The 16,663-nt window shown below is 35.7% G+C and overlaps 2 protein-coding genes across 4 annotated transcripts; both read left to right on the forward strand.

Annotated features, from left to right (window-relative positions):
• Positions 1-487: 487 nt before the first annotated feature.
• LOC7457715 (DEAD-box ATP-dependent RNA helicase 37) lies at positions 488-6,301 on the forward strand. Of its 3 annotated transcripts, none has more exons than XM_024581600.2 (7): positions 488-812; positions 1,241-2,122; positions 2,214-2,297; positions 2,912-3,154; positions 3,762-3,929; positions 4,127-4,240; positions 5,277-6,301. In XM_024581600.2, exons 2-7 carry the CDS (start codon positions 1,361-1,363, stop codon positions 5,763-5,765), a joined length of 1,860 nt encoding a protein of 619 aa, XP_024437368.1. In that variant the 5' UTR covers positions 488-812; positions 1,241-1,360; the 3' UTR covers positions 5,766-6,301. The 3 variants fall into 3 exon arrangements, with proteins under 3 accessions (XP_024437368.1, XP_002297644.2, XP_024437362.1); XM_002297608.4 differs by having other exon boundaries at positions 488-794; XM_024581594.2 differs by having other exon boundaries at positions 488-733.
• A 4,498-nt stretch (positions 6,302-10,799) lies between these two features.
• Positions 10,800-15,208, forward strand: LOC7483258 (F-box/kelch-repeat protein At1g55270). The gene is made up of 2 exons (XM_024590995.2): positions 10,800-11,198; positions 13,387-15,208. The coding sequence occupies exons 1-2, from the start codon at positions 11,133-11,135 to the stop codon at positions 14,632-14,634; spliced, it is 1,314 nt and encodes a 437-aa protein (XP_024446763.1). The 5' UTR covers positions 10,800-11,132; the 3' UTR covers positions 14,635-15,208.
• Positions 15,209-16,663: the final 1,455 nt, after the last annotated feature.

Consider the following 16,663-nt stretch of genomic DNA (forward strand, 5'->3'; position numbering starts at 1 on the left):
TACACTCTGTTTGTTTTTACGTTTTAAAAGTATTTTTAAAAACTATTAAAATTTTTTATTTTTTTCTCTGCTTTAAATTAATATTTTTTTAATGTTTTTATATTATTTTGATGTGCTGATATTAAAAATAATTTTTAAAAAATAAAAAAAATTATTTTAATATATTTTTAAATAAAAAAACAATATTTTATTTAAAATAAAAAACAATGTTATTTTTAAAAATAATTTTTTATTTTTTAATTAAGGGTCGATGACCAGTTAATCAAGTGAATCTTGGTTTTTAATTGGGTAAATTAAATTATTATTATTTTTATATTTATTTTTTAGCTCGAACTTAAATAGACTAGGATTTAAATTGACGTGTCGGGTTAGAGAAGGTTTTAAAATAATATTCATGAATCATGACCCAATTAACCCGATGAAAATCGTGAGACGAGAGGACATACTCCAAAAATAAAAAGAAAAAAGAAAAAAGAAAAAACTCTGCTTACAAGAATAGAGAGAGAGAGGGAAACCTTAACTTGTACAGAGAGCCCCCATCAAAAGATATTTTTGTATTTCCGTTTTCTTTTCAAGGAAAAAAAATATTATTCTCTTCTTCATTTTTTTATCTAATTTAATTATCAGGGTTTCTTCCTTCTCTTCGATCCTCTCCATTCCAAACGCATCCTTTCCTTCAAATCTCTCTCCCCTCTCGCCTCTCCGTTTCCTCGCTCTCTCTTTCGCTCGAAAGGTTGGATTTTTTGGAATAGAGTTGTTGCTTTTAAATCTTGGCTGTTGATGAAGCAGATCAGGTTTTTTATTTCTTTAGGGTCTGTTTTTTCTTTTTTTTTCTTTTTTTGCATTGTCTGCATGGAAGATGATGATTGTGTTTTTGAGGATTTGATAGGTTTATTTGTTTCAGGAATTGGTTTTTCTTTTTCTATTTTTTTGTTTTTTATAAGATTGTGTTTGATATTTAGCTGTTAGATTTTCTTATGGTTTAAATGTGATGAAAATCGAGATTTTGATTGATTTATTGTTTGTTATGATGGAGTGTTAAAAGTAAGTTTGAGGAATTTAATTTGGTGAAGTTTGTGGTTGAATTTGTTTCGCCGTGTGTAGAAAAAAGGAATTTTGAATGAGTTTTGGTGATTTGTTTGATTTGTTGTAGTTTTCTCGTTGCTGTTGTTGTTTTGTTGTATGTGATGAGCATATGCTTTGAACATTGAGAATATGATAGATTTTATGGTTTTGTCAGGGCTTAAATTGAAGTTTGTGAGATCAAAAAAGAAAAATTGCATAAAGGGTGAATTGTGTTGACTGAAGTTGAATCAAAAAGGAAAGTATTGGGGTTTTTGCGTTCTGGTGAAGAATTGTGATGAATAAGAAGAATTCATGGGCAGATTTGGCTGCAAATTCTGCAGCTGAGAACATAAATGCTGGTTCTTCTGCTAACACTGGAAGTGTAGGTACTACTCCTGCAGCTGCCCCTTCCCGATCCACATACGTCCCTCCTCATCTCCGTAACCGTGCACCATCCTCAGACCCACCAGCTGCTGCTCATAGTGGGCCTGTGTCGAGTAATGATCATTCTGGGTATGGTGGTGGATCGCGCTCAGGTGTTCCAAGAAATGATTTCCGTGGTGGGTATGGTGGTAGCGGTGGGAGATCTGGTGGGTGGGGAAACAGAGGTGGCTGGGATCGTGGGAGAGAGCGGGAAGTAAATCCTTTTGGAGATGATGACGAAACAGAGCAGCCATTTAGTGAGCAAGAGAATACTGGCATTAATTTTGATGCGTATGAAGATATTCCAGTTGAGACAAGTGGGGAGAATGTGCCACCAGCTGTAAATACCTTTGCGGAGATTGATTTGGGTGAGGCGTTGAATCTGAACATCCGCAGGTGCAAGTATGTGAAGCCCACGCCGGTGCAGCGGCATGCCATTCCAATCTCTCTTACAGGCCGGGACTTGATGGCCTGTGCCCAGACTGGTTCTGGGAAAACTGCTGCTTTCTGTTTCCCGATTATTAGTGGAATTATGAAAATGCAAGATCAGAGTGCACAAAGGCCACTTCGTGGAGCACGAACTGTGTACCCGCTAGCTCTTATTCTCTCTCCAACCAGAGAGCTTTCAATGCAGGTGAGTTTTGTTAATTGGCTGTTTATATGATACGCTTCTATCTGTGCTGCTTATTGTGAGGAAACCTAATATGTTGTGGTTATGATTGCAGATACATGAGGAAGCTAAGAAATTCTCATATCAAACTGGTGTTAAAGTGGTTGTTGCTTATGGAGGAGCACCAATTCACCAACAGGTTTTGTATTAGTTGGTGATGCTAGTGCCTGCTATTTTTCATAATTTCTTTTTTGAAACTGATTATGTTGGCTCCTGGCATCATTCCTTGATCAGCCATACTTTCCTATACTGTTAGCTGGACTTTAATTCTGTGGCTGTAACTATACTGTTTACTCTTTTCCTTTGTGAAATTAAACAATGACCTCTTTTGGGAAGTCAGATTTGAATCTGTTTTCCCTCTACCTGTTAATGTGTACCTTCTCAAAGCTGATGTGTTATGCTGTTTTTATCCAAGCTATTTCTTGGATCTCAAACTTACACCCCCCTGATCCCCAGTGATAGTCTCTTTTGTTTGTTTCTAGCGACCTGGCTTTGCCTTCATTTCAATTTTATATATTCAACTAGAAGTCACATTTTCTGCTGCATGTTTCTCGACTCTGCGATTGGAAAACAATGAATGCTGTACTGTTTTTCATGCAATACTAGTGGTGCTATCTGGTAAAGCGTTGAATACAACTGTTAGAATCTGCTATCTAATGAGCAACATGCCATCAAATGGTGTTATACAGTGATATTAGGTTTGCCACTTTCCACAATAATTCTATTTTTAAATGTTGATATTTATGTGGCCAGCTGCGAGAACTGGAGAGAGGTGTTGATATTCTGGTGGCAACTCCAGGAAGATTGGTGGATTTGTTGGAGAGGGCTAGGGTTTCATTGCAGATGATCAAGTATTTGGCCTTAGATGAGGCAGATCGGATGCTGGATATGGGTTTTGAGCCTCAAATAAGAAAAATTGTGGAACAAATGGACATGCCTCCACCTGGTTCAAGACAGACAATGCTGTTCAGTGCTACCTTTCCAAAAGAGATACAGGTCTGTTTTCTGCTCCTTAAAGTTTCTTTTATAAGGAGAAAGCTCCCATTACTAATTTGAGAGATCCCAAAGCTTTTTTGGCTTTTGTATAGAAACATTACTATATTAAGTCCGCTCTTCTTCTGTGAGGTAGTAGATGCACAAAATAATTAGAAGTAAATATGCTTTGACTTCCTTTGAATACCTCAAGTGTATGGAAGGTGGGGGCTATCTTTGGCACTCTGATTGACATACTTGCTTTGCTGATAAGAAAAAAGGTTTTGATTAGGTAATATTGCATTTAATGACCAAAACAAGAAACCCTTGCCGATACTGATTTTCTGAAATTTGATTGAGAATTCCTATAATTACATCTGTGTATGGTGTTAAATTCGATAGGGTAAGAGGTGTTATATCCGAGAAATAGCAAAACGCATGCAAACCTATAATGCTTCAAATCTTCTCTTCTGGTCTTGTATACTGCATCATCTTTTCCACATGTAATGAGGCAGAATTTGGTTTGAGATGTAGATGATGCACAAGCACCTTGGATATGGTGTCAAAGATTTGCTTATGATGCTCAAAATTCTATAATAGTGATACCTTTCAACCTTTTGTTGCTATGCAGAGACTAGCTTCTGACTTTTTGGCAAGTTATGTCTTTTTGGCTGTTGGACGAGTGGGCTCAAGTACAGATTTGATTGCCCAAAGAGTTGAATTTGTTCAGGAGTCTGACAAAAGAAGTCACCTCATGGACCTCCTTTATGCACAGCGGGCGAATGGTGTTCAGGGCAAGGTAACACTGGCAAAAACAATGTTTGCTTCCCAACTCCTTCTCCTGCTACTAGAGAATGGGGAATGTTTTGACTTGTTAGTGGCATGCCCTGATATATCTTAGATAAGCTTTATTCACAGATAAATAATCATTAGAAAAATCTTGTTTCCTTGTTAGTATCTGCCATTGACTGTTGCATATATTATGTAATATTTCAGCAAGATTTGACATTAGTATTTGTGGAGACTAAGAAGGGTGCTGATTCACTTGAGCATTGGCTATGCATTAATAATTTCCCTGCTACTAGCATCCATGGTGATAGATCACAACAGGTATTATTTTTCGTCATTGCTGTAGTTATTCTTTCATTCACGGTATCTATTTCAATTCAAACATTTTATCTCGTGATCTTGATTCTGATTGCTGAAATCTTTGGTTGGGACCTTTATGAAGCTGTTGGTCTTGTGAAGGGATTAGGTGGGTAATCAGTGCTCGTCAGTGACATCCTTAATAGTAACAAAATAGAAACAAGAAAGATTGCAAAAGCAGACTTCTTAAAATACTTTCTAGAGCAATATAAAAACGTCATTAGAATATGGGGTTTGAAAATTTTCATTATTTTGGATGACAGGGCATTCATTGCCAGCTGATTTTGCTGTTTTTCCTTTCATAACTTTTCCTATTTAATTGTCTTTGATGATGCAGCTTGTTATTCTTGACAAATAAGATCAACCATAAGTGCCAAGCTCCTAGATAGTTATAACCAAAACTATAAATGGAAGTCTTAGTGAGACAAATTGAATGACTGAAAGAATTTGGTAAAGTTTAGCTTGTGAAAGATTCTCGTTTGTCAACAAAAAGCATCAGAGAAAGTGTTTGTTGGACGGAATTTTGAGGACATTTTCTGGAAATGGAGGTGGCAGACTGATACACCTCTGAACTGGGTGCTTCAGAACAGAATTTTATAATGTTTGTCTTTTTGGGAAGGGGTGGTTGGTGTCTGTCTGGTGTTGCCAGGGTTTGTGATTAGCAGTTGTAAACTTATATTAACTGTGGCATGTGGGGTGAGGGGATGCATCCCCTCCTTTTTCCAAAATCTTTAAGACTTGTTTTCTTCTTTCTTTTGGCTGATAAAAGGGCTGCTGTGGGGGCGATAGTAGTAGCAAATCAAGCATCTAGATGTTATGTAATTACATACCAGACTGCTGTTGGGAATGAAATAAGTTTGATTCCTAGATAAACCCACTTCATATCTGTTCTTGGTTTTTTTTCTGATTTTGTCCTTTCATTATTGGATTGTTACATATTTGAAGTTATTGTTATATTTGTAATACAGTACTCTGATAAATTTGTTTCTAAATCATGCAGGAAAGAGAACAGGCATTGCGCTCATTTAAATCTGGCAACACTCCAATTTTGGTAGCAACTGATGTTGCAGCACGTGGTCTTGATATTCCTCGTGTTGCACATGTGGTTAACTTTGATCTCCCAAACGATATTGATGATTATGTCCATCGTATCGGACGAACGGGACGAGCTGGAAAATCTGGTCTGGCAACTGCCTTCTTCAATGAGGGCAATGCATCAATGGCAAGGCCACTATCTGAACTAATGCAAGAAGCAAATCAAGAAGTACCTGCTTGGCTCTCTCGTTATGCAGCTCGTGCTTCCTTTGGAGGGAAGAACCGTCGTTCTGGGGGAGGTCGGTTTGGTGGCCGTGACTTTCGGAGGGATTCCTCTTCCAGTAGGGGCAATTCAGATTATTATGGTGGAGGAAGCAGTGGTGGATATGGAGGGGCTTCAGGCGGGTATGGTGGTGGAGGCTACGGTTCTGGGGTGACCAGTGCATGGGATTAAACAATTGACCATTTTAAGCATTTACAGGACTCGGTGTCTAGTGTTTGTGGACTACTCCCTTCTTTCACGGGGACCATTTTCTCATTTTTGTTGCATCTTTTAGTTAGCTGTCTCTAGCCATCGTCGTTACTATACTCTTAGAAGTAACTATCACTGAGAGGGGGGTCTAAGTTTGGGGTTGGTGCGCTGCAGGAGTAGAGATGTACAATGCTTGGTAGTTTATGGTGAAAAAAGTTCTAATAGAATAGGTATTACTCGGTGCCCTTCTTTTTTCCGTTTTCTCTTCCCTCTAAACTTTGCTGGCTGTTGAAGGGTTGTAGAATATGTGGTGGGGGAGGGCATAGGGTTTCTTTTCAGTCATTTGTGTTAATCTCTTAGGCATGTTCTTTTCGACCTGGTTGGAGGGGACTTATTGTTGAGGCATCTAGTCCTGCTGTTTCTCTAGTTTCTCTTCTTCCCCTTTGAAAGGAGTCTTTGAAAAGGCTTTTGTAATATTTTGATGGTCACTGGAATAAATACTAAGCTTTCTCGGAACATGAATATGCTTGAATTCTCCCCTGCTGAAATATCTGGGAATCAGTCCATGAATTCATACTTCTGTAATCAAGGTGGTGAATTTTCCAGTTTTGACAGTTCCACCTATATTATCCTGATTACTACATTAACCTTTCTCTTTTTACGATTTTAACATACATCTATTCCACAGCTTTATATTTTAATCTTTAGTTAGCATTAACAAATCGGTCTATGATTTATTGGTACAAATTTGATGATGCTACAGGATGTGTTCATGATGTTTACGGAATTTTACTAGTAGCATTACACCATGAAATATGCTTAGATGGGATTTTCTTCTGCTTCACTTTTTAGCTGTCTTTGTTGCCTCAGGACTGATGTGAAGCTGTCAAACGTGAAATAGATAAACGAGGTTGCCAAATTTATTGATGAAATAAATTTCTCAAAGATTGACTTGTGACAGGCTATGCGAGAAAAGTGGGAGAGGAGAAGAAAAATAAACTCCATGCATGTCAGTGTGCTGTGTCATGTGTAAGATGGGTCCAAAATGGAGGAGATGGAGCAGTTGCGTTTTTGGTTTTTTAGGAGAAAGAAAAGGAGGGCCATTGAAACAGATGCCACATCCAATATGTGTAGAGGTTTTTTTAATCATCTTTTGACATATGCAAGATGAGCCAAAAGGGCAAGTACACCAAAATATGTTCATCCATGTTCACCATCTTTCGCAGCCTATTAGGGTTAGGGTTTTGTACACTTTAGCATCATAATAATAATAATAAAGACAGAGATAGCAAAAACAAACATCAGTGTGTTTTATATTTACATCCCTCCAACTAACAATGTTTGTATCATAACGTGATTGAACATGATATGGTTAGAAAACTTCACTTGTGTTAAATTGCACTTGAAAGAAAGTATAAGAGGATGCAAGTATGGGTTAATTTAATTTAATTTCACATTATAGATGGTTTAATTTTTGTCCCATCTTTCCAACATAACAACTTGCGCATAATAAATCTCATCTAGAGTCAATTAAACTTAATGAATGGTATGAATTATGAAGAAGTGCTAATAATTATATGTTTCCTATCCCACGCTCCACATTAGGACAAGTTCAAAGAGAGAATGATGTTGAAAGTTATGCAATTATAAGCTACTTTGACTATGAATCCATAGCCAAAGATCAATGCTAGACGAATTGAAGATCGAGGCACAGAAACAGGCAAGCGTGGGCAAATCAACTACGAGGGACGAATTGACAAAATGCTTGACATCATTGAAAGAAACTCGATGTCGAATTTCATTCATTCTCAAAAGAAAGTAGTTTTCATTGTGTGGTTAATTTAATTAGGGGATCTAAAATAGACTTCAAGAATATGGATATGGTGTGGTTAAGAAATTATTTGTATGATGGGTTTCAGTTACCGATGATGATGACACCATGGAAAATTATGCCATTTCTGCAAATCATCACACCCTTTGGAGTGGTTGCACATTTCCTATTGGAAATGGTCCTATGATATGTTACAACTATCTTTCAAATTTTCATTTTTTTTATTCGAGATTATATATATATATATATATATAGTAAAGTTATTAAACATTATACAGGAAAGGGATTGAGTCACATGATACGTAGGTTAATCTAAATTGATTAGGTTAATCCAAAACGATATCATTTTAAATTTTTTAAAGTCAAACAAGATTTTAACAATATCATTTTGATTTTCTTTTAAATCAAACAAGCTTTTACTCGATTGTTAGTTGATTCATCAGGTCAACCATGTCAATTTTCATATAGTTTTTATTGAAATATGACTCAAACTAAGTTTCGAATTATGAATTGTATGGTTAACTGACTCAATTCAAAACGGTCAAAATAATATTATTTTAATATTTTTAATTCAAATTAATTTTTAATCATGTCAATTCCCATGCGCTTTTTGTTAAAAGCCAACTCAAATAAAGTTTCGGATAAACCTGAATTTAATAACACACTTACGTAAGTTATCGAGGGAATATATTAAAGTTAAAGCTTTCACACACACGTATCAAAACCAATATAATTCAAGTTAATGCAATTAATAAGACGTGTTGACAAGGGTTCGAAGATAATACCCATCGTTAATGCATGTGCACCTTAAAGAGGATATTTTTCTTCACTTTCATTTAGGGTTATTTCGAATTGTAGTAATAGTGATAATTTAGGGTGTGTTTGTTTTTTGAAAATTAGTTTTTGAGAAATTATTTTTTAATTTTTTTTGTGTTTGTTTGTTATTAGAAAAGTTGGTAAATAGAAAACACTTTCCAGTCAAAGAAAAATTTAGCTTGGTTTCCAGGAAAGTGTTTTCCTTTTATTTTGGACGGAAAATACTTTTAGAAAGTTGTGAAAATTTTAGAAATGTCATATTATTTGCTGATTATATCAAATTTAGTCCTCAAACTTTTGATTGCTATATATATATATATTATTTTAAATATTTGTTTTTCAATTTCATCCCTTAGAATTTAATTTTTATATTAATTTTGGTTCTTATTTTTATAATTGTTATTTGCTTCTCCCTTATCATTTTTTAATTGAAATTTTTTTTCTATTTAGTTATCAAACTTTCATGACACGGATCCCGGGTTTGACGGGTTAGCCCAGTTAATTCTGAGTTAACCCGTTAATTTTTTTTTCTATTTAGTTATCAAAATTTCACGACACGAATCTCAGGTTTAACGGGTTAACCTGGTTTGAAGGGTTAACCCAGTTAATTCATATTTTTTTTCTTTTTCTTCATTAGTTTTTTTCTTCATGTTGGTTTTTTTCTTTGTTTTTTCTTTTTAATTAATCTATTAATTATTACACTTTTATGACACGACCTTGCAGTCAAACCCACATCCAAAGCTATTGGGTCTGGTATTGCAGCCAGACCCACTTAAACCTGGGTCATGCAAGTTTAATGTTATTAATAATATTATAAATATTGCTTTTGAGTTAGGTGTTGCAGCCAAATCCAAGATTTTTGGATATAGCTATACAGAAAGATCTAACACTTTTAGATTTTAGTTTTTTTTATATTTTTTATACAAAAAAAATTAACCCGTGACATCGCGTGGGTCAATATAACTAGTTTGATCAAGAATGGATCACGTATATATAGAAATAGAAATAGTAATGCGTCTTGAAGAAATTGAAGCTATTCTCAGTTTATACAAAGGGAATATTTTTTAATGGTTTTATATGATGGCTAAAAACAAAAATAAAAAATTCTTAAGAAATATTATCTAATATATTTTTAATTAAAAATATTTTTTAAAAACACGGAATTATCTCACACAATATCGTGGGAATGTTCCCTTAGGTTAGGTTTGAAGGGTCTTTTAGGGTTGGTATGGAAGCACTTCCAAGGCATCGATGAAGAAAATTCAGTCAATCATTCATTTGAAACCAACACATCCACGTCCCCATAGTTACTTTTTATCATCATTTCTTGCTCACCAATTTGTCTTTTTGACATAGATCTACACAATTATGCTATGTTAGTAAATAGTAGTATTTTAGCTAAGAAGAACACCATCAATACTATAGACTTTGAGTAGATGGGGGCATTGATTTGAAACAAAAAAATCTAAAAAGGTGTTTGATTCCTCCATTAATCCATTGAGAATGATGGATCCCAATTCTCATACCATCAAAATCCTGTGCCCCTTGAAATGGGTTTTGACCTATGCATGTAGTCAGTCATTGAGCAAGCAATAACAAGACCCCACTATGAGCCCTTTGTCCTCTCCTCCTATCTTGCCAGCTGAAAAATTGAATTTTTTTCTTACAAATCTAACATCAATCGTTAAATAAATAGGTAGAAGTTTTTGTCAAACTTGACCATAAATTATGCCAAGTATATTTGTTCCACGCCGTAGCAGTGTTATTAAACCTGCTAGTCCGGCGGGTTTCGTCGGATAGTTTAGCTCAGTGGCTTATTATCCCCTTTTTTTCATATTAAATCAGTTTGATTAATAAGCTAATTTATAATTCAAGTTAAAACTTGATTTTACTTTAATTTTAAAATATTCTTAAAATAATATTGTTTTAGAATAACTCATGTTTCGTCAATTTAACTTATTTAATCTGTTATCCAAACAAACATTGAAGGAAACCAGATTTAATAACTTTGCATGAGAGTTCAAGAATAGTGTTAAAAATAAAACAAAAAAAACTTTGAAAATACACATTGAGTTAATAGATTAGTGAAATCCATTATTAAAAATTTTACTTTAAAATTACAATTTAGTGACTCAGATTTATTGAAATGATGATATGTTTATGATTCCATTGAAAATAATTTGATTTTAAAATATAAATATTGTTAAAAAATGATCTTATTGTAAAAAAAAATGTGTAAAATCTAAAAGAAATCCAAAAAAAAAAAACAAAGAAAAATAGTATTGCATTAAATAAAAATGGAAAATCAACTCTTTGTTAAGACAAGAGTCACAAAGCCCCTGTAAATTAAAGAAGTTGTCGAACTCAATGGGACCAGCTGTTAATGTTAAGAGAACAAACTCTCACTGTGGTCAGAGAGAGAGAGAGAGAGAGAGAAAAGAGTTGATTTTTAGAGAGAGAGAGAGAGTGGTGCTCTCATGTTTTGTTAGCTACAACAAAGTTTGTAACCTGTTTCTTTGTTTGCATTTGTTAGAAGGTGAAAAAGGGACAACAATATCAGCAACAAAACACAAAGCTCTTTGTTATCTCTCTTTGGTGTCAGATTTAACTCTTGAATCTCTCAATTTTGGCTGTCTTGATCTGTTTGGTCTCATAAAGGAGCTATCTTTTCTTTAAAGCTCTAATCTTTCTATGAATCTCTGATGCAAAAGATGGAGCATCATCGGTCATCAAATGGTCCAAGAGGGTTTAGAGTTCAAGCTCCACTAGTAAGCTGACTTGATCTTTTTAATGCCTTTTTTGTCGTTTATTTTTCTTGTTTTTTGAAGAATTTATGAGATAAATGTGAAGGCTTCGAGGGAATTATTTGGATTTTAATGTTTGGTAATTGATTGGTTTAGTCTGTGTTTGCATTTTGGTTGCCGGGTTTTTGTTTTTTTTTGGTGTTTAGAAGATACCCATATAGAATGGCTTGTTAATTCTGTGACTTGAAGCAAATTTTGGGGGGTTATTGATAGGTATGTGAGGCTTAGAATTTGGTTGCTTGCATTTTTTTTGGTTTTTGTTTTATGGCCTTTGATGATGCCTAAATGAAAATGGCTCGCTAATTATGCTACCTAGAGAAAATTTCTTGGAAATTTAGGGCTTGCATGTTTGAGAATGTGTTTGGTTTTTTTTTTTTTTTATCAATTTGCTTTGATGGTCATTCCTTGTTCAAGTTGTTGTAGATGCCATGATCAAATTCTATCACTAATAACAATTGTTTTGGGGATTAATGTTGAATTTTATGAGCATTAGTTAGGGATGCTTCCCCCTTCTGACTTTTGTCACTTGGGTTCCCTCCTCTATCTTGGGTGTCTATGTTATCCCTGTTTAAGGTTGCTGTGCAAAATAATCACTACTGTATTTAACTATTTAATGTTTCTTTTAAGTTTTGAATGATGATTTTGGAAGTTTTGTCAGATAGAAAGTGCAATTTGTTTGCATTTAAAGTGGATATAAGCTTATGAATGTAAACTTTTTTGAGAGAATACAGCTATAATGTAGGATTTGTTATAATGGTGCATTGTCTGAGCTCTTTTCAATGTTTGAATAATTTGGGGACTATCCATAGGTCCAGGCTTCACTACTTGCTGGATTGTTTGCGTTCTTGAAGATGTCAACAAGACATTGCCTTGAACTCAGGCCATACTTCAAGGACAATAATGTTTATCTGGAACCAGCATGTCTTTGATTGTTGATGACCAAAATTAGACACTTTATCTTTGATGCAAGTTTTATCTCTATCTTAATCATTTTGTTTATATTTAGAATGGGAAAGAATGAACAAGAGCCACATCATTTCCTGGCCTGAATAATGTCACTTAAAAAGCTCCATGCAAGATCTGGCCACTCAAAAATGTCAACGCTTGAACTACTCTCATGGAAAGTTGATGAACTTTCAGAAAATGGTGCACTAAAAAGTAATTTGCAGTTATGTGCTGAATCTCTGATTCTGCCCATTTGAGAAATGTTCCAAACTCTCTTTCTCCATGGAATCTGGAAAGGAAGCTAATAAAGCAACTTTTCAACATGGTACTATCTACTGTCACAGTGTTGATCTATCAGCTTGTGTAGATTACAATGGGCTATGTGAAATCTAGCTAAAGCCACGTAAGACCAAAAGCCTTCATGAACATATCTGACTAGAATAGAGAAAAAATTAAATGTGTGGAAATACATGAAATGATCGGATAAGATATTAGTACATTCAAATGAAGGTGGAGGTGGCATCCATTGAAGATACTTTGGGAAGGGATCATTTGAAATGGTTTTGCCATATTAGATGCAAAATTATGGATGCACCAGTGCAAATCATTGTTTGGATTTAAGTAGTAGGAGTAAAAGAGATAGGTAAACTGGAAATGACATGTATTGAAATTGCAAATCATCCATGGATTTAAGTATCATGGCAATCCACAGAACAATTGACTGTATAAAGAACAAATGGAAGAAAAGGATTGGAATTACACATAAGCTCATCTAGTTTGGGATTAAGATTTACTGGAGGTGGATTGAATTATATTTTTCAAAGACAATTGTCTGTGGTGATATATAACCTTGTATATTGGATTGGGAAGGAAAACTGAAGATAAAGAAAAAGTTGTTACTCCACATGTTAGACCACGTTTTGTTTCCTTATGGGCGCTAATGTTATAACTCTGGCACTAAGACTTTTCTTATTGCTGATGTGATTAAATGATGCCTGTAATGTGATCCTTAGTACAAATTGTTGGTGTTAAGTAAATTACACACTTTTCCATTTTGTTGAATGATGACATCCACTATCTGCGATCAATATCTAAATGTTGTGTGTGAGAAAGTATAATCATGTAAGCAGGAATGATGGCGTATATTTCTGCAGAATGTGCTCATATATGAAACTTTTTTTGCATTCTAACATGGATTGTTTTGCAGGTTGATTCCGCATCATGTTATTGCAAAGTAGATTCTGGTTTAAAAACAGTTGCTGAGGCAAGGAAGTTTGTTCCAGGATCAAAACTTTGTATCCAGCCTGATATCAATCCTAATGCACACAAGAGCAAGACCTCACGCAGAGAGAGGACCCGAGTCCAACCACCACTTCTTCCTGGTCTACCTGATGATCTGGCCATTGCATGTCTGATTCGAGTTCCTCGAGCTGAACATCGAAAGCTCCGTCTAGTTTGTAAGAGATGGTACCGCCTCCTTGCTGGGAACTACTTTTATTCTCTTAGGAAAAGTCTTGGAATGGCAGAGGAGTGGGTTTATGTCATCAAGAGAGATCGTGATGGAAAGATCTCGTGGAATGCTTTTGATCCTGTCTATCAGATCTGGCAACCACTTCCACCAGTTCCTCGTGAATATTCTGGGGCCCTTGGTTTTGGTTGTGCTGTTCTAAGTGGTTGCCACCTATACTTATTTGGAGGAAAGGATCCACTAAGGGGGTCTATGAGACTAGTCATTTTCTATAGTGTCCGGACAAATAAATGGCATAGGGCACCAGATATGCTTCGTAAGCGTCATTTCTTTGGTTCTTGTGTCATAAATAACTGCCTGTATGTGGCTGGTGGAGAGTGTGAAGGAATCCAAAGGACTCTCCGCTCAGCCGAGGTTTATGACCCTAACAAGAACCGGTGGAGCTTTATTTCAGATATGAGCACGGCTATGGTGCCTTTCATAGGTGTGGTTTATGATGGGAAGTGGTTTCTAAAAGGTCTTGGGTCCCACCGTGAGGTGATGAGTGAAGCCTACGATCCAGAAACTAGTACCTGGACCCCAATCAGTGATGGAATGGTTGCTGGTTGGCGCAATCCTAGCATCAGTTTAGATGGACATCTCTATGCCCTGGATTGCCGGGATGGCTGCAAGCTTAGGGTTTATGATGAAGCCTCAGATACATGGAACAAATTTATAGATAGCAAGCTCCATCAAGGGAGTTCTCATGCTCTGGAGGCAGCTGCTCTTGTTCCTCTCAATGGGAAGCTTTGCATTGTGCGGAACAACATGAGTGTTAGCCTGGTTGATGTTTCCAGTCCTGACAAACGTGTAGAGAGTAACCCTCACCTTTGGGAGAATATAGCCGGGAGAGGTCATCTCAGGACTCTTGTTACAAATATATTGTCAAGTATAGCTGGCCGAGGTTTGAAAAGTCACATTGTGCACTGTCAGGTGCTTCAAGCATGAGAGCCAGATGCATTTTTGCTATTGCTCGTCGTAGACTATCAGCATTTCCTTCAATTTATCATGATAGATAATCACAATCGCAGTTCATTGATCATTAGGACCTGCTCTTCCTACACCAGAAAGCTGCCTATTCTCTGTTCATGTTCTGCTATTTATACTTCTACCAAAGTTGAATCAACAGTAATCTGTCTTGGGTTTGGTTATGATGTTCTCACAACATATTGTGAGATTTGGAAGTGAAAGTTGACGAGCTTAAAATATCCAACGACATATTCACATCTAAGATTGATACAGGAAGCAGTGGTGCTTTTTGTGATGCACAAAGCCAACAACTTCTTAGTAAGATCATTCACTGTTGGCTTCAGTGATATATGAGTCCATTTCCTTGCATTTATGAAGAGAAAGCAGATACTTGTAAATCTAAGTAATTCTCTATGGCCAAGTCCCTTTTGTGGTGGGATCTTTCATTGTAGCATGTAATCTTTAGTATGCTTTGATAGTGTACATGGGGTTATTTGGAACGAGTCAATGTATACTTAGATTACATCTCAATTGCCATGGATCAACTATGCTACCCATTTGTTCTGCTACTTTAAAGATGGATCTGATGCGCATCATCAACATCTGCTTTGTATATTGTTAGCCTTCTAGAACTTTATTGATCATGAAACTGGTCAGTTAATACTTTCAGTTTCACCATTAACGTCAATCAGGTGCTGGTTTAGATCAATCCAGACCCTGGAAATTTGGGAAGGGAACCTTTCATTATAGTAGTGTGAAGTCTATTACATGAAGAACTGGAGATGATTTCATCTTCATAGCTTATTATCTTTTACCAATGCTGAAACATTGCTTTCTGCTAGAACATTTCCAATATGCTAATGGCAAATATGGTTTAAGCTTCTTGTGTCATCATCTCCTTGCAAGCTTCATTGAATCGCCAAGCTGAATTTTCATATGATTATGGAAGTTCTTGATGAAAGTGTCTGCCAGGTCATTGATATCTCTTCCCTCGTCCTCAGTCATTCTCTGCCTCCCTGCACTCCCTTTCCTCTTTGCATCACCCCCCTTGTTCACTTCATTGCTGCCGTGAATAGGAATCTCTCTATCAAACTCCATTATAGCTTTCCTCTTTGCATCACCCCCCTTGTTCACTTCATTGCTGCCGTGAATAGGAATCTCTCTATCAAACTCCATTATAGCTCAAGCCTATAGGGAGATAGAGAGAGAGGATAAAAGAAAGGCTGAAGAGATGTTCTGTGGTAAAAGAGCTTGTGTCTTGTGACGATAACGAAGAAGCTCAACCTTTTTGTAGGTAATCTAACTTAGAAACACGAGTTTTGCTTGTATAAAAGCAAAAGATGAGGGTTGAGAAGTCTCGGTGTTCTGTATTCTTATTAGAAAGCCTAAAATATTCGGAAGAAAAGCTAACAGTATCACCATATTTCGTAGTCCACTAGCTGGAAAAAGGAACTGTTCACTGTGTCATCACGTTTTGTTTTGTAAAGATTAGAAGTGTGGTTTGGTTGAAAGTATATTTACTTAAAAATATATTAAAATAATATTTTTTTATTTTAAAAAAATTATTACTAAAAAAATTTTAATTTGAAAAAAAAAAATTTATTTTTTTTTAAAACATGAAAACAAATAAGACGTAACAGTTAGTACCTAACAGTTAGTAGTAGAAGAACAACCGGATTCTTACGTTTTGATAACGACAGACAAAGAACATACTTAGGACCAAAATCACTAGTTAAACTTGTTCCATGACAATATAACTCATATGACTTGATTTTTCATTTGGGGGTTTAAAAAAAGAACCGGTTGGCCCTCCTCCAAAGGTATTTGCCCATCTTAGTTTCGTGATCTCATGGTGGGTTTTGTCCTCAAAACGCGTTGCTCGAATAAAAATAAAATAAAATAATGAAATCTACAAGCTTTCTACGCCGGGGCGGAGGAAAGATGATGTGGGATAGTGGATATCATCAGTTTCTACAAAGCATTTTGGTTCCCATGTGTAGATGAGGTC

This window comes from Populus trichocarpa, chromosome 1 (genome assembly GCF_000002775.5).
Source record: "Populus trichocarpa isolate Nisqually-1 chromosome 1, P.trichocarpa_v4.1, whole genome shotgun sequence".
In the NCBI taxonomy this organism is placed as follows: Eukaryota; Viridiplantae; Streptophyta; class Magnoliopsida; order Malpighiales; family Salicaceae; genus Populus; species Populus trichocarpa.

What these genes read in the sequence shown, in the direction of transcription:
- LOC7457715 (XM_024581600.2), top strand. Translation starts at nt 1,361, where the DNA reads ATGAATAAGAAGAATTCATGGGCAGATTTGGCTGCAAATTCTGCAGCT. An exon ending in GAGCACCAATTCACCAACAG is followed by an intron (nt 2,298 to 2,911) that starts GTTTTGTATTAG and finishes TTATGTGGCCAG; the next exon opens with CTGCGAGAACTGGAGAGAGG. An exon ending in CCTTTCCAAAAGAGATACAG is followed by an intron (nt 3,155 to 3,761) that starts GTCTGTTTTCTG and finishes GTTGCTATGCAG; the next exon opens with AGACTAGCTTCTGACTTTTT.
- LOC7483258 (XM_024590995.2), top strand. Translation starts at nt 11,133, where the DNA reads ATGCAAAAGATGGAGCATCATCGGTCATCAAATGGTCCAAGAGGGTTT. An exon ending in TTAGAGTTCAAGCTCCACTA is followed by an intron (nt 11,199 to 13,386) that starts GTAAGCTGACTT and finishes ATTGTTTTGCAG; the next exon opens with GTTGATTCCGCATCATGTTA.